Below are 26,597 nucleotides of genomic sequence, written 5' to 3' on the forward strand. Positions count from 1 at the left end.
TTGTTATAAATCTTTATTCAAATACAAAAAGTGCATATCTGTAAGTGGAAACTGTACAATCCTCTGCAGACAGGCAACAACACATGTGACATTTCACACTCCGGGGGAGTGTACTTGGCAATGTCAAGATCAACAAAATAGCTCCGTTTAGGAAAGACAGGAGGATAGGACTCATAACATATTCACTCAAATAAAATGTCATTTCTTTCAAAACAATGAAGTAAGTACAGTGTAGAGCAGATGTTGTATTTACATGCTGAAAAATAATGTTATACAACACCTCCATCAGACAGTATTACATTTACATTTAAGTCATTTAGCAGACGCTCTTATCCAGAGCGACTTACATCTCACATGCAATGTGATAATTCCTTCATCCAAATATTCTTGCCCACTTCCAGAGGCAGCTTGAAAGAGCACATTGAATAAATATACAATTTGAAGAGAGAACAGAAATATTTTTGAGCTCTTGTTCTTTAAATTTAAATAATTATTAGAAAATGTTAAGTAGGATGTTGAAACTGTGCCAGAGGCTTACGTGCCTTGCTCAATGGTACATTGCAGATTATTGAGCTTGGGGATTCAACCCAGCAACCTTTCAGTTATTGGCCCAATGCTCTTAACAGGCGTCACTATATTGTGTACTACTTGCCGCCCCCTAGTAGTGCATACATTTTGTATTTTTATTTAATCTTTATTTAACTAGGCAAGTAGGATAAGAACAAATCTTCTTTTACAATGACGGCCTACCCCGGCCAAACCCTCCCCAATGGGACTCCCGATCACAGCCAGTTGTGATACAGCCCGGGATCAAACCAGGGTCTGTAGTGTCGCCTCTAGCACTGAGATGCAATGCCTTAGACCGCTGCGAAACTCGGAATATATACATAAATATATAGAGAAATAGAGTTCAATTTGGGATGCAATTTGGGATACTCTGGTTAACCTTCACACTGCTTTCCCAGCAGACTCTGGGTAGCCAGCGTGGGAGTTTCAGGGATGTGCCTGATGACATCATAGATGGTGGTATGCAAATCCTGGACAGACTCTAGGTGTGCCAGAGATCTGCTGGATGCCTGGGAAAGGAAAACAAACAACACATTCAGGGACACTATATGTTATAGCAAATGGAGGGAGTAGGAGTAGAACCCGGGTCACATGTGTGAAAGGGAAACACGTTAAGCATTCCTCCAATACAGTTAACCTTATGAGGAGGTTGCACATTCACATTTTAATCATTTAGCAGACACTCTTATCCATAGAGATTTACAGGAGTAGTTAGGTTTAAGTGCCTTGCCTAGTCAGCTCGTGGTTTTGAACCAGCAAATTTTTGGTTACTAGGCCAACGCTCTTAATCGCTAGGCTCCCTGTCACACGCTAGGTAGCCTAGTGTGGGCTCATTAATTAATGAGGCTCACTACAATATCAAAGAGATGTTCCTACAGAAAACTAGGCCAATTGTACCAAGCTGCATTGTTGCAAGACATACAACATACCTGTGTAGATTCCATTTTCCCTGGTATAGAGACAAACTCATAGATGCCAAAGTCTTCCGTTGCATCCTCATGACCTGCAAGTAAAATGTAGTTCACCCGATAGACTTTTTGGTGTCAATGTAGTGTCCTCTCTATTTACTTCCTGTTTCTTGTTCCTTCCTAGTAGGTTATTTTATTTAGGACATGTCACTTTTGGTTTGGGGAAAACTGAATACCGCCCCACCATAGTTAAATGTATTGAACTCAGTTCACTAAAGCACAGACAGATCCAACTGAAACTTGAAGAGATCAGCAACCGAGTTCATGTGCTAATACGCCTGCATAAGACAAACAAGTATGATTACTGTAATTGTTCTATGTTAGTGAAGGGTTTATGAGGAGTATTGTTTGTCTAGAGCTATGTACACGACACTGCCTAACAACAGGCAGGAACGAGAGGGTATAAGGTAAACATTGCAGGTGCAGAGGGGAAACTTACCCGAACGGTGTGGGCGTCTCTGTTCTGTCAAAGGTCTGCATAGGAGAGGCAAAGTCATTTTAATTAAACCCATTTACTGTAGGTAGGCTACCTAGACAAAGGTTATCTTTATTCATGTGTAAGCACTGATCAGTAATGGTCTTACCTGTTATAGATGTTCATGAGAACTGCAAAAGGAACAGTAGAGGTTTTAATAATAACAACAACTATTTGTATTTTACCCTACAGGCAAGATTTCAGGCTTTTTTAAGTTGAATGCTGTAGTGTCTATTGTAGTGTATAGTGTCTACAGTAGTGTCTAGTATCCACAGTAGTGTCTACTGTAGTGCCTAGTGTCTACTGTAGTGTATCTTGTCTATTGTAGTGTATAGTGTCTACAGTAGTGTCTAGTGTCTAGTGTAGTGTCTAGTGTCTAGTATCTATAGCAGTGTCTACTGTGGTGTCTAGTGTCTACTGTAGTGTCTGTAGTGTCTACAGTAGTGTCTAGTGTCTACTGCAGTGTCTATTGTCTACAATATTGTCTAGTGTCTACTGTAGTGTCTAGTTTCTACTATAGTGTCTAGTGTTTACAGTAGTGTCTAGTGTCTACAGTAGTGTCTACAGTAGTGTTTAGTGTCTACAGTAAGGTCTAGTATTTATTGTAATGTCTTGTGTCTACTACATTGTCTAGTATTTACAATAGTGTCAAGTGTCTACAGTGGTGCCTAGTTTCTACTGTAGTGTCTACTTTAGTGTCTAGTGTCTACTATAGTGTCTAGTGTCTGCTGTAGTGTTTACTGTAGTGTCTAGTGTCTACGGTAGTGTCTATTTAAGTATGCTCTCTCTAATTCTCTTTCTTTTTTTCTCTCTAATTCTCTTTCTTTCTCTTCTTTCTTTCTTTCTATCCATCTTTCTGATGGATAGCCCTAGGACCATGCCTCAGGACTACCTGGCCTGATGACGCCTTGCTGTCCCCAGTCCGCCGTGCTGCTGCTCCAGTTTCAACTGTTTTGCCTGCAGCTATGGAACCCTGACCTGTTCACCGGGCGTGCTACCTGTACCAGACCTGCTGTTTTAAACTCTCTAGAGACAGCAAGAGTGGTAGAGATGCGCTGAATGATCGGCTATGAAAAGCCAACTGACATTTACTCCCGAGGTGCTGACCTGTTGTACCCTCTACAACCACTGTGATTATTGTTTTTTACCCTGCTGGTCATCTATGAACATTTGAACATCTTGGCCATGTTCTGTTATAATCTCCACCCGGCACAGCCAGAAGAGGACTGGCCACCCCTCATAGCCTGGTTCCTCTCTAGGTTTCTTCCTAGGTTCTGGCCTTTCTAGGGAGTTTTTCCTAGCCACCATGCTTCTACACCTGCATTGCTTGCTGTTTAGGGTTTAAGGCTGGGTTTCTGTACAACAATTTGTGACATCAGCTGATGTAAGAAGGGCTTTATAAATACATTTGAATGATTGATTGATGCTGTTATTTTTCACTGTCTTTAAACTGTAGTTTTTATTTATTTACTTATCTATTGTTCACCTAATACCTGTTTTTTACTTAAAAATTGCACTGTTGGTTAGGGACCTGTTGTCAACAATAGTGTCTAGTATTTACAACAGTGTCTAGTGTCTACAGTAATGTTTAGTCTCAACTGTAGTGTCTGTAGTGTCTACTGTAGTGTCTACTGTCGTGTCTGGTGTCTACTGTAGTGTCTAGTGTCTACAGTAGTGTCTGTAGTGTCTACTGTAGTGTCTACTGTCGTGTTTGGTGTCTACTGTAGTGTCTAGTGTCTACAGTAGTGTCTGTAGTGTCTACTGTAGTGTCTACTGTCGTGTTTGGTGTCTACTGTAGTGTCTAGTGTCTACAGTAGTGTCTGTAGTGTCTACTGTAGTGTCTACTGTCGTGTTTGGTGTCTACTGTAGTGTCTAGTGTCTACAGTAGTGTCTGTAGTGTCTACTGTAGTGTCTAGTGTCTACAGTAGTGTCTGTAGTGTCTACTGTAGTGTCTACTGTCGTGTCTGGTGTCTACTGTAGTGTCTAGTTTCTACAGTAGTGTCTGTATTGTCTACTGTCATGTCTAGTGTCTATAGTAGTGTCTGTAGTGTCTACTGTAGTGTCTAGTGTCTACAGTAGTGTCTGTAGTGTCTACTGTAGTGTCTACTGTCGTGTCTGGTGTCTACTGTAGTGTCTAGTGTCTACAGTAGTGTCTACTGTCGTGTCTGGTGTCTACTGTAGTGTCTAGTGTCTACAGTATTGTCTGTAGTGTCTACTGTAGTGTCTACTGTCATGTTTGGTGTCTACTGTAGTGTCTAGTGTCTACAGTAGTGTCTGTAGTGTCTACTGTAGTGTCTACTGTCGTGTCTGGTGTCTACTGTTGTGTCTAGTGTCTACAGTAGTGTCTAGTGTCTACAGTAGTGTCTAGTGTCTACAGTAGTGTCTGTAGTGTCTACTGTAGTGTCTACTGTCATGTTTGGTGTCTACTGTAGTGTCTAGTGTCTACAGTAGTGTCTGTAGTGTCTACTGTAGTGTCTACTGTCGTGTCTGGTGTCTACTGTTGTGTCTAGTGTCTACAGTAGTGTCTAGTGTCTACAGTAGTGTCTAGTGTCTACAGTAGTGTCTGTAGTGTCTACTGTCGTGTTTGGTGTCTACTGTAGTGTCTAGTGTCTACAGTAGTGTCTGTAGTGTCTACTGTCATGTCTAGTGTCTATAGTAGTGTCTGTAGTGTCTACTGTAGTGTCTAGTGTCTACAGTAGTGTCTAGTGTCTACGTAGTGTCTACTGTCGTGTTTGGTGTCTACTGTAGTGCATAGTGTCTACAGTAGTGTCTGTAGTGTCTACTGTAGTGTCTACTGTCGTGTCTGGTGTCTACTGTTGTGTCTAGTGTCTACAGTAGTGTCTACTGTCGTGTCTGGTGTCTACTGTAGTGTCTAGTGTCTACAGTAGTGTCTAGTGTCTACAGTAGTGTCTGTAGTGTCTACGTAGTGTCTACTGTCGTGTCTGGTGTCTACTGTTGTGTCTAGTGTCTACAGTAGTGTCTACTGTCGTGTCTGGTGTCTACTGTAGTGTCTAGTGTCTACAGTAGTGTCTAGTGTCTACAGTAGTGTCTGTAGTGTCTACTGTAGTGTCTACTGTCGTGTCTGGTGTCTACTGTAGTGTCTAGTGTCTACAGTAGTGTCTGTAGTGTCTACTGTCATGTCTAGTGTCTATAGTAGTGTCTGTAGTGTCTACTGTAGTGTCTAGTGTCTACAGTAGTGTATGTAGTGTTTACTGTAGTGTCTAGTGTCTACAGTAGTGTCTACAGTAGTGTCTATAGTGTCTACTGTGGTGTCTAGTGTCTACAGTAGTGTCTGTAGTGTCTACTGTAGTGTCTAGTGTCTACTGTAGTGTCTGTAGTGTCTACTGTAGTGTCTAGTGTCTACAGTAGTGTCTGTAGTGTTTACTGTAGTGTTTAGTGTCTACAGTAGTGCCTGTAGTGTCTACTGTGGTGTCTAGTGTCTACAGTAGTGTCTGTAGTGTTTACTGTAGTGTCTGTAGTGTCTACTGTAGTGTCTAGTGTCTACAGTAGTGTCTGTAGTGTTTACTGTAGTGTCTAGTGTCTAGAGTAGTGTCTGTAGTGTCTACTGTAGTGTCTAGTGTCTACAGTAGTGTCTGTAGTGTCTACTGTAGTGTCTGTAGTGTCTACAGTAGTGTCTGTAGTGTCTACTGTGGTGTCTAGTGTCTACAGTAGTGTCTGTAGTGTCTACTGTAGTGTCTGCAGTGTTTACTGTAGTGTCTGTAGTGTCTACTGTAGTGTTTACTGTAGTGTCTGTAGTGTCTACTGTCGTGTCTAGTGTCTATAGTAGTGTCTGTAGTGTCTACTGTAGTGTCTAGTGTCTACTGTAGTGTCTAGTGTCTACTGTAGTGTCTATAGTAATGTCTGTTGTCAACAGTAGTGTCTAGTATTTACAGTAGTGTCTCGTGTCTACAGTAATATCTAGTGTTAACCGTAGTGTCTAGTGTCTACGTAGTCTCTATAGTGTCTACTGTAGTGTCTAGTTTCTACAGTCGTGTCTAGTGCCTACAGCAGTGTTTAGTGTCTACTGTAGTGTCTAGTTTCTACAGTAGTGTCTAGTGTCTACTGTAGTGTCTAGTTTTTACAGTAGTGTCTAGTGTCTACTGTAGTGTCTAGTTTGTACAATAGTGTCTAGTGCCTACAGTAGTGTCTAGTGCCTACAGTAGTGTCTAGTTTCTACTGTGTTTACAGTTGCTGCTATCATCCTAAGTCATTATGAAGATAACCATAACATTTACCTCTCTTGGGATGATGACAGCTCCTTCTGAAGTAGACCAGTAACATACAGCTAATGAACAGACAGGACAGAGTGATGGCAGCCAGAGGAGAGAATGATCTGCTCTCCTGGACATATCTCTCCTTTCCTACAAATGAAAGAGAACAACCATAAACTCTTGCAGAATCAGTGCCTCTTTTAAAACTGCTCCTCAAAATCCACTTTTCTAAAACTATCTTCTAATTTATGATTTTATAAAGCTATTTTGTTTTCCTTCTCAATTTTTCTGTCTCTGTATCTTCTGTAGTCCTTTTATTAATTTTGAGAAGCATTTTGTTAACCTGCCATTGAAAAACACTCTATAAATAAAGTTAGTATTGTTACAGTCAGAGTCAAATTTCAAAACTTTAATCAGGGCCGGTTTCCCTGACACAGATCAAGCCCAGTCCTGGACTAAGAAGCTCTTTCAATGGAGAATATCTATTGAGAATGGTTGTTAGTCACAGAATAGGCATAATCTGGGACTGGGAAACTGGCCCTGGTGGTTTAGTGACTAAATTGTACAAATTTGAGAAGAGTCGAAGGTGAGAGTAAACCTGTCATCCCAGACCTGGTGGACAGTTAGTGTGTTTAGTTTGTTCATCGACATTTTAGATCATTCTTAATAGGATATATATATTTACAGCGTTATTTGCTATACAGTAGCCAAGATTATGTGTATCTTTTTCAATTTGGAGACTGAAACCACCTACACATAGAAACTCCACACATGCAGTAAAACATGGTCAACAATAAGACCAGCTGTTATTTTTCTCTGTTTACTCTCCCTTAGAGCCAGTGGACTTTTACACAGGCCAGAGTGACCGGTACTTGGCAACTAAGGAGAAATACAATATTTATGATTCACCTTGTGTGGGTGGATTAACTGACTCTCTTCTAAATGTACCTTTAAATTGGACTCTCAGCAAGCAAGGTTGCTGCTCATATTTAGAAAAGTCATACTTTATAAACTACGTAGGTTACAAATATAGGTCTTCACCTTGGTACCTTATGGTATGATAATGTGCACAGTGTGTACTCAGACCTGATTCCCAGTTCCACCTACGCTATGCCAGCACCCCAGGGCTGTGTGTGTGTGTTCCCAGTCCCTCCTACGCTCCCTCCAGCACCCCAGGCCAGCTCTACCCACCTGTCCCCAGGCTGGCCACCACCAGGGTGAACTGGGTCTCGTCCTGCTTCTGGGTCACATTGTTAAACGCCCTGCACAGGAACTCCTCGGCCTGGGCCAGCTTGTAGGAGGTGACCTCCAGGCGCAGTCCCACAGTGATGACCTCAGTTGAGTTGTTGGTTTTAGAGATCCACATACAGCTGTTGGGAGGGTTGGAGTCGGCCTGGCAGTCGAAGAACACCAGCTCACCAGGGTTCACTGTGAAGACCTCCCCAGTTCGCAGACCATGGTCAGACTTCACAGCCAGGTTGTAGGGGCCATCTGGGAGATATTAGAGTGGTTCATATTGTCACAAATCGGCCCTCTGGGAACATAGTTTTATGGTCGACTTCAAGCTCTATTGGGACTGTGGAAAGCTAGGATCCTTTGGCAGCTAGGATAAATTAATTCAAAAAATAATTCAGAATGTCAGGGCCTCCTAAATGACGCAGCAGTCTGAGGCACTGCCTTACAGTGCTTGAGGCGTCACTACAGACCCGGGTTCGATCCCGGGCTGTGTGCATCTGGCCGCGACCAGGAGACCCATGAGGCGGCGCACAATCGGCACAGTGGCGTCCGGGTTAGGGGAGAGATTGGCCGGCCGGGATGTCCTTGTCCCATCGCACTCTAGCGACTCCTGTGGCGGGCCAGGTGCATGCACGCTGACGCCTTCACCAATTGTAAAGTGTTTCCTCTGACACAATGGTGCGGCTGGCTTCTGGATTGAGCGAACAGTGTCTCAAGAAGCAGTGCGGCTTGGCAGGGTCATGTTACGGAGGACACATGGCTCTCGACCTTCGCCCCTCCGTACGGGAGTTGCAGCGATGGGACAAGACTATAACTACCAATATGATACCACGAAATTGGGGAGAAAAAGGGGTAAAAAAATTAGAATTCTAAAAAAGATACATATGTATTCAGAATGTCATTAAATGACCAAACATGTCATCCTATTGTGAGGCAGCATTGGGCTCTTCACCACTACAAATCAGGTTACAAGACATACAGTGCCTTCAGAAAGTATTCAGATCCCTTGACCTTTTCCACATTTTGTTACGTTACAGCCTTATTCTAAAATGGAGTAAATAAATGAAAATCCTCAGCAATCTACACACTATACCGCATAACGACAAAGCAAAAACAAGTTTTCAAAAATTTTGCAAATGTATTCAAAATATAAAAACAGAAATACCTTATTTACATAATTACTCAGACTTTTTGCTATGAGACTCGAAAATTGAGCTCAGGTGCATCCTGTTTCCATTGATCATCATTGAGATGTTTCTACAACTTGATTGGAGTCTACCTGTGGTAAATTCAATTGATTGGACATGATTTGGAAAGGCACACATCTGTCTATATAAGGTCCCACAGTTGACAGTGCAAGTCAGAGCAAAAACCAAGCCATGAGGTCAAAGGAATTGTCAGTAGAGCTCTGAGACAGGATTGTGACGAGGCACAGATCTGGGAAAGGGTACCAACCCATTTCTGCAGCGTTGAAGGTCACCAAGAACAGTGGCCTCCATCATTCTTAATGGAAGAAGTTTGGAACCACCAAGACTCTTCCTAGAGCTGCCCACCCGGCCAAACTGAGCAATCGGGGAAGAAGGGCCTTGACCAAGAACCCGATGGTCACTCTGACAGAGCTCCAGAGATACTTTGTGGAGATGGGGGAGAACCTTCCAGAAGGACAACCATCTCTGAAGCACCACCAATATTTAACTAGTCAAGTCTGTTAAGAACAAGTTCTTATTTACAATGCCGGCCTACACCAGCCAAATCCAGACGACGCTGGGCAAATTGGGCCACACCACCCTATGGGATTCCCAATCACAGCCAGTTGTGATACAGCCTGGATTTGAACCAGGGTGTCTGCAATGATGCCTCAAGCATTGAGATACAGTGCCTTAGACAGCTGCACAACTTTAGTGGATCCCTGTCTGTGAAATGTTCAGTTGTCTGTTATCTTTTGTCTATGGTCTATTGTCTAAAATCCTAAATAAAATATATTTATCTAAAAAAGATAAGATGTTAAGGCAAAGAAGTTCCATCTAGTAAATATCTTCCCTCTGACTACATCTCAACATACAACCATTAGCAAATGCATTTAGCATAATTGGACATTAAATTGTCCTATTACAACATGTTTTGTCTTGTTTTCAACTGTAGAATGGGTTAATGTCTGAACATATGTCAACAGTATCCTTCCACGTCGGCTAACCTCCAAACCTGCCACAACCAGCCTGGTTTCCTTAACCTAACGGAGGCCCGATAGCGATACTGCAGTACTGACATGATAGTATTGCCACAGAACAGTGGGCCTCTGTCAGACTCCCATGCAAATTTCAGTCACTTCTGTTTTCAGACCTCACTGAGCTCTCTTATGGTTTGAATTTCCATACTGGTATTACTCATAAAAGGCCAGGAGGATGGAAGTATTTATACTTCTGTAAAATGTGGAAAATACAGTGCGGGAAGTTGAGTAATTAAGTTCTTTCCCCAGACTTTTATTCATTTTTACATGTGTTCTGCATTGACTAGCTCATGAATAGCAAACATGATGTTCTATTGTGACCCATGTTGTATGAGACGTAGTTGTATGAGACGTAGTTGTATGAGACATAGTTGTCTTTGAAGTAGTTTTATGAGACGTAGTTGTATGAGACGTAGTTGTCTGTGAAGTATTTGTATGTCTGAGACATTTGTACAACATTTTTATAGTGGTGGCAAGTAGCCTAGTGGTTAAGACTGTTGGGCAGGTAATTGAAAGGTTGCTAGTTTGAATCCCCGAGCCGACTAGGTGAAACAAATCTGTTGCTGTGCCCTTGAGCATGGCACTGAACCTGAATTGCTCCTGTAAGTCGCTCTGGATAAGAGTATCTGCTAAATGACCAAAAATGTCATGTATAACGTGCAGTAATAGACAGAACTACAGTAATGTGCTGTTATAGACAGAACTACAGTAATGTGCTGTTATAGACAGAACTACCGTAATGTGCTGTTATAGACAGACCTACAGCGATGTTCTGTTATAGACAGAACTACAGTAATGTGCTGTTAAAGACAGAACTACATTAACGCGCTGTTATAGACAGAACTACAGTAATGTGCTGTTATAGACAGAACTACAGTAATGTTCTGTTATAGACAGACCTACAGCGATGTTCTGTTAAAGACAAAACTACATTAACGCGCTGTTATAGACAGAACTACAGTAATGTGCTGTTATAGACAGAACTACAGTAATGTGCTGTTATAGACAGAACTACAGTAATGTGCTGTTATAGACAGAACTACAGTAATATGCTGTTATAGACAGAACTACAGTAACGTGCTGTTATAGACAGAACTACAGTAATGTGCTGTTATAGACATGACTACAGTAATGTGCTGTTATAGACAGAACTACAGTAATGTGCTGTTATAGACAGAACTACAGTAATGTGCTGTTTTAGACAGAACTACAGTAATGTGCTGTTATAGACAGAACTACAGTAATGTTCTGTTTTAGACAGACCTACAGTAATATGCTGTTATAGACAGAACTACAGTAACGCGCTGTTATAGACAGAACTACAGTAATGTGCTGTTTTAGACAGAACTAAAGTAATGTGCTGTTATAGACAGTACTTACAGAAGACACTGAGGTCCAGGGTGTGGCTCTGTTTCTGGCTGATGTGGTTCCTGGCCAGGCAGCGGTACTGTCCAATGTCCTTCTTCCTCACAGGGCTTATCACCAGAGTAGAGTTGTCCTGGGAAAACTGATGGCGATCGCTAACATCCAGGGGCATGTTGTTCCTCAGCCACTGGTACTGGACCCTGGTTCCGTTCTCCACCCGACAGGTCCATGTCACGTTCTCCTTGTCCTCAACAACTGTAGAAGATGGTGTCTTCTGGATAACTGGAATGGACACAGGTACTGGAGAAGGGGAGAGACGAAACAGTAAGATGATGATAGGCACATATTAAGCGCAGCCAAGCAAGCCACAAAAGTACATATCTTTCAAGTTACTTAATTAACCAAGTTACTGTAGGAAGCTAGTTGCTGAAGTAACCTAGTTACTGTAGGAAGCTAGTTGCTGTAGGAGCCTAGTTACTGAAGGAACCTAGTTACTGTAGGAACCTAGTTACTGAAGGAACCTAGTTACTGAAGGAACCTAGTTACTGAAGGAACCTAGTTACTGTAGGAACCTAGTTACTGTAGGAACCTAGTTACTGAAGCAACCTAGTTACTGAAGGAACCGAGTTACTGTAGGAACCTAGTTACTGAAGGAACCTAGTTACTGAAGGAACCTAGTTACTGAAGGAACCTAGTTACTGTAGGAAGCTAGTTGCTGTAGGAGCCTAGTTACTGAAGGAACCTAGTTACTGTAGGAACCTAGTTACTGAAGGAACCTAGCTACTGAAGGAACCTAGTTACTGAAGGAACCTAGTTACTGTAGGAACCTAGTTACTGAAGGAACCTAGTTACTGTAGGAACCTAGTTACTGTAGGAACCTAGTTACTGAATGAACCTAGTTACTGAAGGAACCTAGTTACTGTAGGAACCTAGTTACTAAATGAACCTAGTTACTGAAGGAACCTAGTTACTGAAGGAACCTAGTTACTGAATGAGTACATACAGTATATTAGAGCACTACATATTATGACATTGTGAATGCCATAACGCTCTCTAATCCACTAACACACGTTGCCCTGTATATACAGCCCTGTTATTGTTATTTTATTGTGTTCCTTTTTATTTTATTTTTTATTTTATTTTATTTAGTAAATATTTTCTTAACTCTATTTCTTGAACTGCGTTGTTGGTTAAGGGCTTGTAAAGTAAGTATTTCACAGTAAGGTCTACACCAGTTGTTTCGGCGCATGTGACGAATACAATTTGATTTGATGTGATTTTAAAAGGCTAAAATAAATATATTTCTTACCCTCTGAATATGTATATATTTATATTGCTTTAATAAATCTGTCTGTAATAAATACAGTCTGACAGATAAGATTCTCTGGTTTCCACTTACTCACCATCGACGGTGACGTGGACGGTCCTCTCGGCCCTGACGAGCTCCTGACTCTGGGGGAAGTGAATGTCCAGGTCCAGATGATAGTCCCCCTCCGCCGCCTCGTCCAGCCTGGGGATCAGCAGAGAGGCGTTGGGGGGCTGGAAAAAGTAGCGCTTCCTGTGTCTCATCGAGGCCAGCATGATGGCGGTGTGGTTGTGGAAGGTCACCAGCAGGGTTTTGGGGCCCCCCGGCCGGGTCTGGTACCAGCTGCCCTGGATCTCAACGTCCTCCAATCGGAAATAAGTCTCCACGGAGAGGAGGAGGGACTTCCCTTTGACGCCATAGAGCACAGACGGAATATGGACGATCTCTGAGTTTACTTCTGAGGATGGAGGGAAGGAAGGGGTGAGACAGAGCATTATAGAAGAGGGGAGGAAGGGGTGAGACAGAACATTATAGAAGAGGGGAGGAAGGGGTGAGACAGAGCATTATAGAGGAGGGGAGGAAGGGGTGAGACAGAGCATTATAGAGGAGGGGAGGAAGGGGTGAGACAGAACATTATAGAAGAGGGGAGGAAGGGGTGAGACAGAACATTATAGAAGAGGGAAGGAAGGGGTGAGACAGAACATTATAGAGGAGGGAAGGAAGGGGTGAGACAGAGCATTATAGAAGAGGGAAGGAAGGGGTGAGACAGAGCATTATAGAAGAGGGGAGGAAGGGGTGAGACAGAGCATTATAGAAGAGGGAAGGAAGGGGTGAGACAGAGCATTATAGAAGAGGGAAGGAAGGGGTGAGACAGAGCATTATAGAAGAGGGAAGGAAGGGGTGAGACAGAGCATTATAGAAGAGGGAAGGAAGGGGTGAGACAGAGCATTATAGAAGAGGGGAGGAAGGGGTGAGACAGAGCATTATAGAAGAGGGAAGGAAGGGGTGAGACAGAGCATTATAGAAGAGGGAAGGAAGGGGTGAGACAGAGCATTATAGAAGAGGGGAGGAAGGGGTGAGACAGAGCATTATAGAAGAGGGAAGGAAGGGGTGAGACAGAGCATTATAGAAGAGGGAAGGAAGGGGTGAGACAGAGCATTATAGAAGAGGGAAGGAAGGGGTGAGACAGAGCATTATAGAAGAGGGAAGGAAGGGGTGAGACAGAGCATTATAGAAGAGGGGAGGAAGGGGTGAGACAGAACATTATAGAAGAGGGGAGGAAGGGGTGAGACAGAGCATTATAGAGGAGGGGAGGAAGGGGTGAGACAGAACATTATAGAAGAGGGGAGGAAGGGGTGAGACAGAGCATTATAGAGGAGGGGAGGAAGGGGTGAGACAGAACATTATAGAAGAGGGAAGGAAGGGGTGAGACCGATAATTAAAGAAGAGGGAAGGAAGGGGTGAGACAGAGCATTATAGAGGAGGGAAGGAAGGGGTGAGACAGAACATTATAGAGGAGGGAAGGAAGGGGTGAGACAGAGCATTATAGAAGAGGGAAGGAAGGGGTGAGACAGAACATTATAGAGGAGGGGAGGAAGGGGTGAGACAGAACATTATAGAAGAGGGGAGGAAGGGGTGAGACAGAACATTATAGAGGAGGGGAGGAAGGGGTGAGACAGAACATTATAGAAGAGGGGAGGAAGGGGTGAGACAGAGCATTATAGAAGAGGGGAGGAAGGGGTGAGACAGAACATTATAGAAGAGGGAAGGAAGGGGTGAGACCGATAATTAAAGAAGAGGGAAGGAAGGGGTGAGACAGAGCATTATAGAGGAGGGGAGGAAGGGGTGAGACCGATAATTAAAGAAGAGGGAAGGAAGGGGTGAGACAGAACATTATAGAAGAGGGGAGGAAGGGGTGAGACAGAACATTATAGAAGAGGGAAGGAAGGGGTGAGACAGAACATTATAGAGGAGGGAAGGAAGGGGTGAGACCGATAATTAAAGAAGAGGGAAGGAAGGGGTGAGACAGAGCATTATAGAAGAGGGAAGGAAGGGGTGAGACAGAGCATTATAGAAGAGGGAAGGAAGGGGTGAGACAGAACATTATAGAAGAGGGAAGGAAGGGGTGAGACAGAACATTATAGAGGAGGGAAGGAAGGGGTGAGACAGAGCATTATAGAGGAGGGAAGGAAGGGGTGAGACAGAGCATTATAGAGGAGGGAAGGAAGGGGTGAGACAGAGCATTATAGAAGAGGGAAGGAAGGGGTGAGACAGAACATTATAGAAGAGGGAAGGAAGGGGTGAGACAGAACATTATAGAGGAGGGAAGGAAGGGGTGAGACAGAGCATTATAGAAGAGGGAAGGAAGGGGTGAGACAGAACATTATAGAAGAGGGAAGGAAGGGGTGAGACAGAACATTATAGAGGAGGGAAGGAAGGGGTGAGACAGAACATTATAGAGGAGGGAAGGAAGGGGTGAGACAGAGCATTATAGAAGAGGGAAGGAAGGGGTGAGACAGAACATTATAGAAGAGGGAAGGAAGGGGTGAGACAGAACATTATAGAAGAGGGGAGGAAGGGGTGAGACAGAGCATTATAGAAGAGGGGAGGAAGGGGTGAGACAGAGCATTATAGAGGAGGGAAGGAAGGGGTGAGACAGAACATTATAGAGGAGGGAAGGAAGGGGTGAGACCGATAATTAAAGAAGAGGGAAGGAAGGGGTGAGACAGAGCATTATAGAGGAGGGAAGGAAGGGGTGAGACAGAGCATTATAGAAGAGGGAAGGAAGGGGTGAGACAGAACATTATAGAAGAGGGGAGGAAGGGGTGAGACAGAACATTATAGAGGAGGGAAGGAAGGGGTGAGAGAACATTATAGAAGAGGGAAGGAAGGGGTGAGACAGAGCATTATAGAGGAGGGAAGGAAGGGGTGAGAGAACATTATAGAAGAGGGAAGGAAGGGGTGAGACAGAGCATTATAGAAGAGGGGAGGAAGGGGTGAGACAGAGCATTATAGAGGAGGGAAGGAAGGGGTGAGACAGAACATTATAGAGGAGGGAAGGAAGGGGTGAGACCGATAATTAAAGAAGAGGGAAGGAAGGGGTGAGACAGAGCATTATAGAGGAGGGAAGGAAGGGGTGAGACAGAGCATTATAGAAGAGGGAAGGAAGGGGTGAGACAGAACATTATAGAAGAGGGGAGGAAGGGGTGAGACAGAACATTATAGAGGAGGGAAGGAAGGGGTGAGAGAACATTATAGAAGAGGGAAGGAAGGGGTGAGACAGAGCATTATAGAGGAGGGAAGGAAGGGGTGAGAGAACATTATAGAAGAGGGAAGGAAGGGGTGAGACAGAGCATTATAGAAGAGGGGAGGAAGGGGTGAGACAGAACATTATAGAGGAGGGGAGGAAGGGGTGAGACAGAGCATTATAGAAGAGGGGAGGAAGGGGTGAGACAGAACATTAGATCAGCACTCCTACTACCTAGATCAGCACTCCTACTACCTAGATCAACACTCCTACTACCTAGATCAGCACTCCTACTACCTAGATCAGCACTCCTACTACCTAGATCAGCACTCCTACTACCTAGATCAGCACTCCTACTACCTAGATCAGCACTCCTACTACCTAGATCAACACTCCTACTACCTAGATCAGGACTCCCACTACCTAGATCAGGACTCCCACTACCTAGATCAGCACTCCTACTACCTAGATCAGCACTCCTACTACCTAGATCAACACTCCTACTACCTAGATCAGCACTCCTACTACCTAGATCAGCACTCCTACTACCTAGATCAGCACTCCTACTACCTAGATCAGCACTCCTACTACCTAGATCAGCACTCCTACTACCTAGATCAACACTCCTACTACCTAGATCAGGACTCCCACTACCTAGATCAGGACTCCCACTACCTAGATCAGGACTCCTACTACCTAGATCAGGACTCCCACTACCTAGATCAGGACTCCTACTACCTAGATCAGGACTCCTACTACCTAGATCAGGACTCCCACTACCTAGATCAGGACTCCCACTACCTAGATCAGGACTCCTACTACCTAGATCAGGACTCCTATTACCTAGATCAGGACTCCCACTACCTAGATCAGGACTCCCACTACCTAGATCAGGACTCCTACTACCTAGATCAGGACTCCTATTACCTAGATCAGGACTCCCACTACCTAGATCAGGACTCCCACTACCTAGATCAGGACTCCTACTACCTAGATCAGGACTCCTATTACCTAGATCAGGACTCCCACTACCTAGATCAGGACTCCTACTACCTAGATCAGGACTCCTATTACCTAGATCAGGACTCCCACTACCTAGATCAGGACTCCCACTACCTAGATCAGGACTCCCACTACCTAGATCAGGACTCCCACTACCTAGATCAGGACTTCTACTACCTAGATCAGGACTCATACCTAGATCAGCAATCCTACTACCTTGATCAGGACTCCTACTCCCTAGATCAGCACTCCTACTACCTAGATCAGCACTCCTACTACCTAGATCAGGACTCCTACTACCTAGATCAGGACTCCTACTACCTAGATCAGGACTCCTACTACCTAGATCAGGACTCCTACTACCTAGATCAGGACTCCTACTACCTAGATCAGGACTCCTACTACCTAGATCAGCACTCCTACTACCTAGATCAGGACTCCTACTACCTAGATCAGGACTCCCACTACCTAGATCAGGACTCCTACTACCTAGATCAGGACTCCTACTACCTAGATCAGGTCTCCTACTACCTAGATCAGCACTCCTACTACCTAGATCAGGTCTCCTACTACCTAGATCAGGACTCCTACTAACTAGATCAGGACTCCTACAACCTAGATCAAGACTCCTACTACCTAGATCAGGACTCCTACTACCTAGATCAGGTCTCCTACTACCTAGATCAGGACTCCTATTACCTAGATCAAGACTCCTACTACCTAAATCAGGACTCCTACTACCTAGATCAGGACTCCTACTACCTAGATCAGGACTCCTACTACCTAGATCAGGACTCCTACTACCTAGATCAGGACTCCTACTACCTAGATCAGGACTCCTACTACCTAGATCAGGACTCCTACTACCTAGATCAGGTCTCCTACTACCTAGATCAGGTCTCCTACTACCTAGATCAGGACTCCTATTACCTAGATCAGGACTCCTACTACCTAGATCAGGACTCCTACTACCTAGATCAGGACTCCTACTACCTAGATCAAGACTCCTACTACCTAGATCAGGACTCCTACTACCTAGATCAGGACTCCTACTACCTAGATCAGGTCTCCTACTACCTAGATCAAGACTCCTACTACCTAGATCAGGTCTCCTACTACCTAGATCAGGACTCCTACTCCCTAGATCAGGTCTCCTACTACCTAGATCAGGACTCCTACTACCTAGATCAGGACTCCTACTACCTAGATCAGGTCTCCTACTACCTAGATCAGGACTCCTACTACCTAGATCAGGACTCCTACTACCTAGATCAGGTCTCCTACTACCTAGATCAGGACTCCTACTACCTAGATCAGGACTCCTACTACCTAGATCAGGACTCCTACTACCTAGATCAGCACTTCTACTACCTAGATCAGCACTCCTGCTACCTAGATCAGGACTCCTACTACCTAGATCAGCACTTCTACTACCTAGATCAGCACTCGTACTACCTAGATCAGCACTCCTACTACCTAGATCAGCACTTCTACTACCTAGATCAGCACTCGTACTACCTAGATCAGCACTCGTACTACCTAGATCAGCACTCCTACTACCTAGATCAGCACTTCTACTACCTAGATCAGCACTTCTACTACCTAGATCAGCACTCGTACTACCTAGATCAGCACTCCTACTACCTAGATCAGCACTTCTACTACCTAGATCAGCACTCCTACTACCTAGATCAGCACTCCTGCTACCTAGATCAGGACTCCTACTACCTAGATCAGGACTCCTACTACCTAGATCAGGACTCCTACTACCTAGATCAGCACTCCTACTACCTAGATCAGCACTTCTACTACCTAGATCAGCACTCCTACTACCTAGATCAGCACTCCTGCTACCTAGATCAGGACTCCTACTACCTAGATCAGGACTCCTACTACCTAGATCAGGACTCCTACTACCTAGATCAAGACTTCTACTACCTACATCAGGACTCCTACAGCACTCCAAGATGCTTTATAAATACAGTCCCTGAACACACATACAAATGAATGAGCTTTTCATGAACATAAAATTGAAATCCATAGCAGTCTATTTTACACCACGTGCAGACTCATCCTCCTGCTGAGCTTCGTAAAGCAGAAAGAGTCTGCGATATCATCATCATGATTGACACATCTGTGTCATGCTATAAATTCATTCATTCCGTTTACTTTATCCAGACCTCTGCCCTGAAACCCAATTCATACGTAATTGTGAGACATTTACAAGCCTATCATATTACTACTAGCAGGTATTAAAGCGAACATCTTTAAGCTGTATGATTTAGCCACTGAGAATTGCACACTGATGTTCAACGGCTAAATTAGGATTAGAATTAAGAAGGAGTAGGTGATGTGTGTCTTGTGTTGCCAGCTCAGATTAAACAACAGCAGGCAGGTTGGCTGTCCACAGGTTAAACCCCCCACACCTTCTCTCTCTACCTCTTTCTCTGTCGCTCTCCCCGCTCCCCTATCACTTTCTCTCCCTTTCTTTTTCAATGCCCTCTATGTTCTATCTCCCTCCCCCTCTCCCTTCTTCTGCCTCTCTATCTACCTGCATCCTCTCCCCTATCTCCTTCCTCCTTCCCACCCTCTCCCTCCCCCTCTCCCTTCTTCTGCCTCTCTATCTCCCTGCATCCTCTCCCCTCTCTCCTTCCTCCTTCCCACCCTCTCCCTCCCCCTCTCCCTTCTTCTGCCTCTCTATCTACCTGCATCCTCTCCCCTCTCTCCTTCCTCCTTCCCACCCTCTCCCTCCCCCTCTCCCTTCTTCTGCCTCTCTATCTCCCTGCATCCTCTCCCCTCTCTCCTTCCTCCTTCCCACCCTCTCCCTCCCCCTCTCCCTTCTTCTGTCTCTCTATCTCCCTGCATTCTCTCCCCTCTCTCCTTCCTCCTTCCCACCCTCTCCCTTCCCCTCTCCCTTCTTCTGCCTCTCTCTCTCCCTGCATCCTCTCCCCTCTCTCCTTCCGCCTTCCCACCCTCTCCCTCCTCCTCCTACCTCTCTCTCTCTCTATCCAAGCATCCCCCCTCTTTCCTCCCCCCCTCCATCTTCCTCTTCCATCCTCTATCCCGCTCCTCCAATCCCTCCTCCCTCTCTCTCTCTCCCTCCATCCTCCCCAGTCAGTCCAGTTCCCCCGGGGGACGTCCAGGCCCTGCTGACTGCCACTGTTGTTCATCACAATAGATGAACCGTGTGCCTGGTGTTATGTCCTAAATAATACAAACGGCCTACCCCCATCCATGTCACACTCCAAGTGGCCTGCTAGCTAGGCCATCAGCGGAGCTGTGTATTCCAGCATAAGGCCAGGGAAGGTCTGTTAAATAAGCAGGACAGTGTGCTGAACCCTCTGCTGCCACTGTTGTCACTAAACAAGCCTGGGATTGTTGTGGTGATAAGAGACAGTGACAGTGGAGATAACTGAGGCAATGGACTCTGAGAAGGTGAGGGGATGTCTTTACTGTCAAACACACATGCACGCACGCATGCACGCACACACACACACACACACATACACACACGCGCACACACATACACACTTATAAACACATAATTATTAACACACACTCCGCCTGTTGTCCCAAAATAAAGGCCAGCAGCACCATTGGCCAGCTGAATGCTACTGATGCACCACCCTCAAGTGTCCCCTCCTGCTTCCTTGATTACATAAACAAGACCCCTCAAGTGATTACAAACACATTCTTAGAAGTGAGCTCCAATACGAACACATTCTTAGAAGTGAGCTCCAATGCGAACACATTCTTAGAAGTGAGCTCCGATACGAACACATTCTTAGAAGTGAGCTCCGATACGAACACATTCTTAGAAGTGAGCTCCAATACGAACACATTCTTAGAAGTGAGCTCCAATACGAACACCTTCTTAGAAGTGAGCTCCAATACGAACACATTCTTAGAAGTGAGCTATGATACGAACACATTCTTAGAAGTGAGCTCCAATACGAACACATTCTTAGAAGTGAGCTATGATACGAACACATTCTTAGAAGTGAGCTCCGATACGAACACATTCTTAGAAGTGAGCTCCAATACGAACACATTTTTAGAAGTGAGCTCCAATACGAACACATTCTTAGAAGTGAGCTATGATACGAACACATTCTTAGAAGTGAGCTCCGATATGAACACATTCTTAGAAGTGAGCTCCAATACGAACACATTCTTAGAAGTGAGCTCCAATACGAACACATTCTTAGAAGTGAGCTCCAATACGAACACATTCTTAGAAGTGAGCTCCAATACGAACACATTCTTAGAAGTGAGCTATGATACGAACACATTCTTAGAAGTGAGCTCCAATACGAACACATTCTTAGAAGTGAGCTATGATATGAACACATTCTTAGAAGTGAGCTCCGATACGAACACATTCTTAGAAGTGAGCTCCAATACGAACACATTGTTAGAAGTGAGCTCCAATACGAACACATTCTTAGAAGTGAGCTCCAATACGAACACATTCTTAGAAGTGAGCTCCAATACGAACACATTCTTAGATGTGAGCTCCAATACGAACACCTTCTTAGAAGTGAGCTATGATACGAACACATTCTTAGAAGTGAGCTCCATTGTTGTGTTAGGACATCGGTGGTGAGCTTATCTAGTCATGAGAGATTTGTTGGACATCTATTATGATCAGCAGGGAAGGATTGGCCATCGGGCAATACTGGCAAATGCAAGATGGACTGACCCATCATAATAAATAATTGCCAAATAACGGGGGCCTAGAGTGAAAAAGAAATGCCATTTTGGGAGACTTCAGGAAAGAAATGGATCAGTGTGATAGAAATGCCCGGTTCTATTTCTGGTCCCATCTCGTGACAAGCTGAGTCAGAAGAGGCGTGGTTGATGAACTCTTTCCAGGTGTCTTTCCTCCATCTTCTGTCTAAAGTCTGACTGTCTGAACCAGAAATAAAAATGCTAAAAACCCCTTGTTACAACCATTAAAAGCCAGCATAAAGTATATGAAACATGGGAATCAGATCATAAATATTGGTAGCTACTGCAATGTGACATAACAGCGTAGCAACAACTTAACCCAGAACTGAAATCCCATGTAATTTGGTCAGATATGTTTACGTAGATGTCTGATTTCCATAGACTCAACACGGACCAATACTGACATGCATGAACACACATGCATAAGAGTATTCCTGCCCTTTTACACTATGATTCATCTTTGTATTGTCTTATGGGTTAATATGACCCACCACTATGTTTAAAAGCCTAGAAACCCCAATATTAGAAAAAGTGAAACATTGCCTTTGTTCATATTTCCATGACAGCTGTACACCACTAGGGTACAAAGATTGTCTTAGGGTCATTTTTGACCAGGCAGTTCTAAAATAATTTACACACCACATAAACCACAAAGACACACACACACTCACACAATGAGACATTTAGATTATGTGTGCTACTGATTGAACTCAGCCAGCAGCTCCTGAAGAGGAAGATCACAATGGTTGGCACAGTTAGAAAGAACAAGCCTGAGCTCCCCCCTGCACTCCTCACAACAAGGGGGAGAGAGGCCTTCTCATCAAAGTTTGCCTTCACCCCCACCAGCACTCTAGTTTCTTACCTCCCAAAGAGGAACAAGAATGTGGTCCTCCTGAGCACACTGCACAAAACAGCTGAGATCAGTGATCGTGAGGACAGGAATCCGGCCAACATCCTGGACTACAACCACAACAAAGGAGGCGTGGACAACCTGGACAAGGTGATTGGAACTTAGAGCTGCAGGAGGATGTCCCCTGGTCATCTTCCATAACATCATTGAAGTGTCCTCATACAATGCCTTCATGATATGGAACAAGATCAACCCTACCTGGATGCCTGATAAGAGGAACAAGAGGTGATTGTTCTTGGAGCAGCTGGGAAAGGCACTTGTAACCTCACACATTCAAAGAAGGCAGCGCCTCCCCCGCACAGCAGCTTCTGCAGCGCTTGTGAAAGCTGTTCAGGGGGCTGAATCTTGTCCTGTTCCACATGAAGCTTGTTGCTGGGGCAGGCAAGAGGAGGAGATGCCAATTCTGCCCCCCCCAAAGAAGGACTGTAAAATAAATACTATATGCTGCACATGTGAGAAATACATCTGCAAAGTCCATGCACACACACTTGCATACTGTCCTACATGTGCTAATTTGAGTTGATTGATGTATGTTCTTCACATTTTTGTTTTGTATCTATTATCTTATTTTATTCTTATTTACTGTTGTAGTTTATACACCTTGTGGGTGGGGGCAATGGTTAAAACAATGGGAGAAGACTAGTATTTTGTGGTTGAATTCCTCATTGTACAGTATATAAGAATATATCACTATTTTGCCAAAAATGTTCAAGACTGTTATTGTTTTCCTTCAATAAAATGCATTCAAAACTACTTTCTGCACATTTCTGCTACTTTCTTAGGCTATACAAGTGGTGTCTCTTGCTAAAAAAATGCATGTTTACACCTATGCAGTATCTTTAGCAATAATAATAAAGTAATACTAAACCTCTACTTTAGTAAAGAAAACAATTATGACAGGTGTGTAATAAAAATGAGTGGTGTCAACTGATTAAATGTCTTTCTGCATTGTGAAGAGGGAAAACCCAGATATTCACAAAGTTTGTGATGAATGACAGGTTGTTTCTTCATGAAAAATAGATTTGGGATTTAAAATTAAATTAAGCTACTTTATTTTAGGTGTTTAGTGAAGGCGGGTCATTTTTAACCCTTAGGACAAGGGGAGTATACAGAATGTTAAGACTACACAAGGGGAGTATACAGAATGTTAAGACTACACAAGGGGAGTATACAGAATGTTAAGACTACACAAGGGGAGTATACATAATGTTAAGACTACACAAGGGGAGTATACAGAATGTTAAGACCACACAAGGGGAGTATACAGAATGTTAAGACTACACAAGGGGAGTATACAGAATGTTAAGACTACACAAGGGGAGTATACAGAATGTTAAGACTACACAAGGGGAGTATACATAATGTTAAGACTACACAAGGGGAGTATACAGAATGTTAAGACTACACAAGGGGAGTATACAGAATGTTAAGACTACACAAGGGGAGTATACAGAATGTTAAGACTACACAAGGGGAGTATACAGAATGTTAAGACTACACAAGGGGAGTATACAGAATGTTAAGACCATACAAGGGGAGTATACAGAATGTTAAGACTACACAAGGGGAGTATACAGAATGTTAAGACTACACAAGGGGAGTATACAGAATGTTAAGACTACACAAGGGTTAAACAGTACCATTCTATTATGCGCGTAATAACTGATCAAATCAAATACAGTCTAATGGCTCGATCATGATTTAACCAATGAAAGATAATGGGCAATGTTCATGTGGGCCCTAACTTTTAGTTGCACTTTCAAAACATTTAATGAATTTCTCTTGAAATGACATTCAATTAACATTGCTGAGATGTCAGCAATGGACCAATCACCAGATACGCCCAGATAACAAAATGAACCATAACTGTTTCATCCGACATTCCCAATACTCAGACACACCACTAAAGATCCCCCGCTCTTCAGCTTTCTGCACTGGTATCCCCAACAAGGTGACCACAGTGACACGAGACACACACCGTATGTTTCTTCTTCCTCTTACCTGAGAGAGTAAGTAGTGCAGTGTAGAGGCACAGAGCGATAAAGGTCCTTATTCCAAGGCCCTCCATTAGTGTATCTTATATCCTCTGAGGAGTTAGTAGTCTGCTCTGGAAAGAGACTGTGACAGTAAGGGAGGGAGGTATGAGGGAGGGAGGGGAACTGAACTGGTGGTGACAACATTTGCCAGGGAAATAAGAAGAGCAAGCCAGCCAGCAGCCCAGGCCCCTCCCACGTGACTTGAGTGTGGAGAGGTAGCCTACACCTGGCAGGCACAGGAAACACTTGGCCTCCACCCTCCACTGTGGTCCTCAGGCTCAGTGAAATACAGGCATTACATTTTAATCACTTAGCAGACACTTATCCAGCGGGACTTAAAATAAAGTAAGTAAGAAAACCACATATCATAGTCATTGCAAGTAAAACCGGCTAACAGCTAAATCAGTGCTAGTAAAAGACACGTGGCTGTTAGCTTAGATACAGGCTTAGAGACACAGAGAGAGAGGGAGCTGCAGTGGTAAAGGTTGAGCATGTCATTTAGGTTGTGAATATAGACAGAGGAGGACAATGCAGAAGGATGCTTAAAATAAGTATTTATAGCCAACAGACACATACTGTTACAGGCAGACTCATAGGCAGACATTTATACACTCTGAAATATCAAAGGAGTGATACACACACACACACACAGGGAGAGAGAGAGAGAGAGAGAGAGAGAGAGAGAGAGAGAGAGAGAGAGAGAGAACAGGAGAGAGAACAGGAGAGAGAGAGAGAACAGGAGAGAGAGAGAGAGAGAGAGAGAGAGAGAGAGAGAGAACAGGAGAGAGAGAGAGAGAGAGAGAGAGAGAGAGAACAGGAGAGAGAGAGAGAGAACAGGAGAGAGAGAGAGAGAACAGGAGAGAGAGAGGGGGGGGAGAAAGAGAGAGAGAGAGGGAGAGAAAACAGGAGGGAGAGAGAGAGACCACATGACAATGTCCCAAAAAATGTCATTTTTTACAGACAGTGTCATTGTGTCACACCGTGGAGTCGCTAAGTGTAGGCGCTATTGTGACAACTGAATGTAGTGTAGTGCATGTAGTGAAAGGTTCTATGTGATTTGTGACCCATTCATAAAAATGTTGAGCAACAGAAAGACAAACAAACAAATCATTAATTTTATTAGCTATACTATCTTTTTACATTCATAGAAGCTAATTAACGAAGAACCAAATTGGAAGCCACAGATACATAGAGATCATCCCAGTGTAATGCTAGTTGTCCAACTTTGTTTCTCAAAATCATCAGTAAATATAAAAATAACAAGCATTGATAAGCTGATTGGTCTATTCTAGGAATGTTGTAATGGTATGCTCCTTCCGCTACAAATAAAACAGCCTCTTTCCCCAGTGTTCCTGCAAGTGTTGTATGACCCTCTAGATGGAGACATTGTATCGTTATTCTACAGCTAAAGTCCTTCAGGTCTGACACTATGTTTACAGAAGTAAATCAAGTTTTGAATTCATATAGAAGAAACTGTATATTGTTTATGTTGATACATTCTTTGCCTTTTCCATTAGACCTGAAGAGATCCAATTGCTGGATGTATCAAGCATCTCAGAGTAGGACTGCTGATCTAGGATCAGTCCCCTCCCCTGTCCATGTAATCTTATTCATTGTGATATAAAAGACAAAAATGATCCTAAATCAGCACTCCTACTCTTTATGAAAACTTGTAGACTTCTACTGCGAGGGTTTTTACCCAGAGGTTGGGCTATGATCACACAGTCTCAAATGGCACATTATTCCATACATAGTCTATTTATTTTAACCAAATCCCTATGGGCCCTGGTTAAAAGTAGTGTACTATATAGGGAATACTGTAGGGTGCCATTTGAGACTCAGCCTAAGAGTTTCATCAGCAGCGTTTCAGTGTGGGGTATCTGGTCTGGCTACTGTAGGTCTGTCTCACCACAGGAAGCCCTGCTTGGCCTGAGGGCTGAGACAGTTGGGGGGAAGTGCTGGGATGCCCCCGGTGCTTATGTTGCCTTCCTAGTACACACACACACACACACACACACACACGCACACACACACACAGGCACGCACAGTTCTACTGATGCGGGTGTAACAGATGTAAATCATACTCTCCTTACGTTGTGTTTTGTCCAAATAAATCACATCAGCCAGTGGTCCCAGTTGAGCATATTTTATTTCTGTTGCTGTTAAATAGGAAACAGCACGTTAGTTGTACAGGGCTGAACGGTATTGTTAAATAGGAAACAGCACGTTAGTTGTGCAGGGCTGAACAGTATTGTTAAATAGGAAACAGCACGTTAGTTGTGCAGGGCTGAACGGTGTTGTTAAATGGGAAACAGC

General features: G+C 43.9%; 1 protein-coding gene across 2 annotated transcripts; it reads right to left on the bottom strand.

Annotated features, from left to right (window-relative positions):
- On the bottom strand, positions 1 to 24,421 carry hepacam2 (HEPACAM family member 2). 2 transcript variants are annotated; one of them, XM_064979833.1, is made up of 9 exons: positions 24,247 to 24,421; positions 12,453 to 12,809; positions 11,065 to 11,349; positions 7,413 to 7,712; positions 6,246 to 6,371; positions 2,120 to 2,141; positions 1,975 to 2,009; positions 1,497 to 1,570; positions 1 to 1,076 (listed from the first exon to the last, which is right to left on the bottom strand). In XM_064979833.1, the coding sequence occupies exons 1-9, from the start codon at positions 24,311 to 24,313 to the stop codon at positions 942 to 944; spliced, it is 1,401 nt and encodes a 466-aa protein (XP_064835905.1). In that variant the 5' UTR covers positions 24,314 to 24,421; the 3' UTR covers positions 1 to 941. The 2 variants fall into 2 exon arrangements, with proteins under 2 accessions (XP_064835905.1, XP_064835904.1); XM_064979832.1 differs by having other exon boundaries at positions 12,453 to 12,812.
- Positions 24,422 to 26,597: the final 2,176 nt, after the last annotated feature.

Source organism: Oncorhynchus masou, chromosome 12 (genome assembly GCF_036934945.1).
Source record: "Oncorhynchus masou masou isolate Uvic2021 chromosome 12, UVic_Omas_1.1, whole genome shotgun sequence".
Classification (NCBI taxonomy): Eukaryota; Metazoa; Chordata; class Actinopteri; order Salmoniformes; family Salmonidae; genus Oncorhynchus; species Oncorhynchus masou.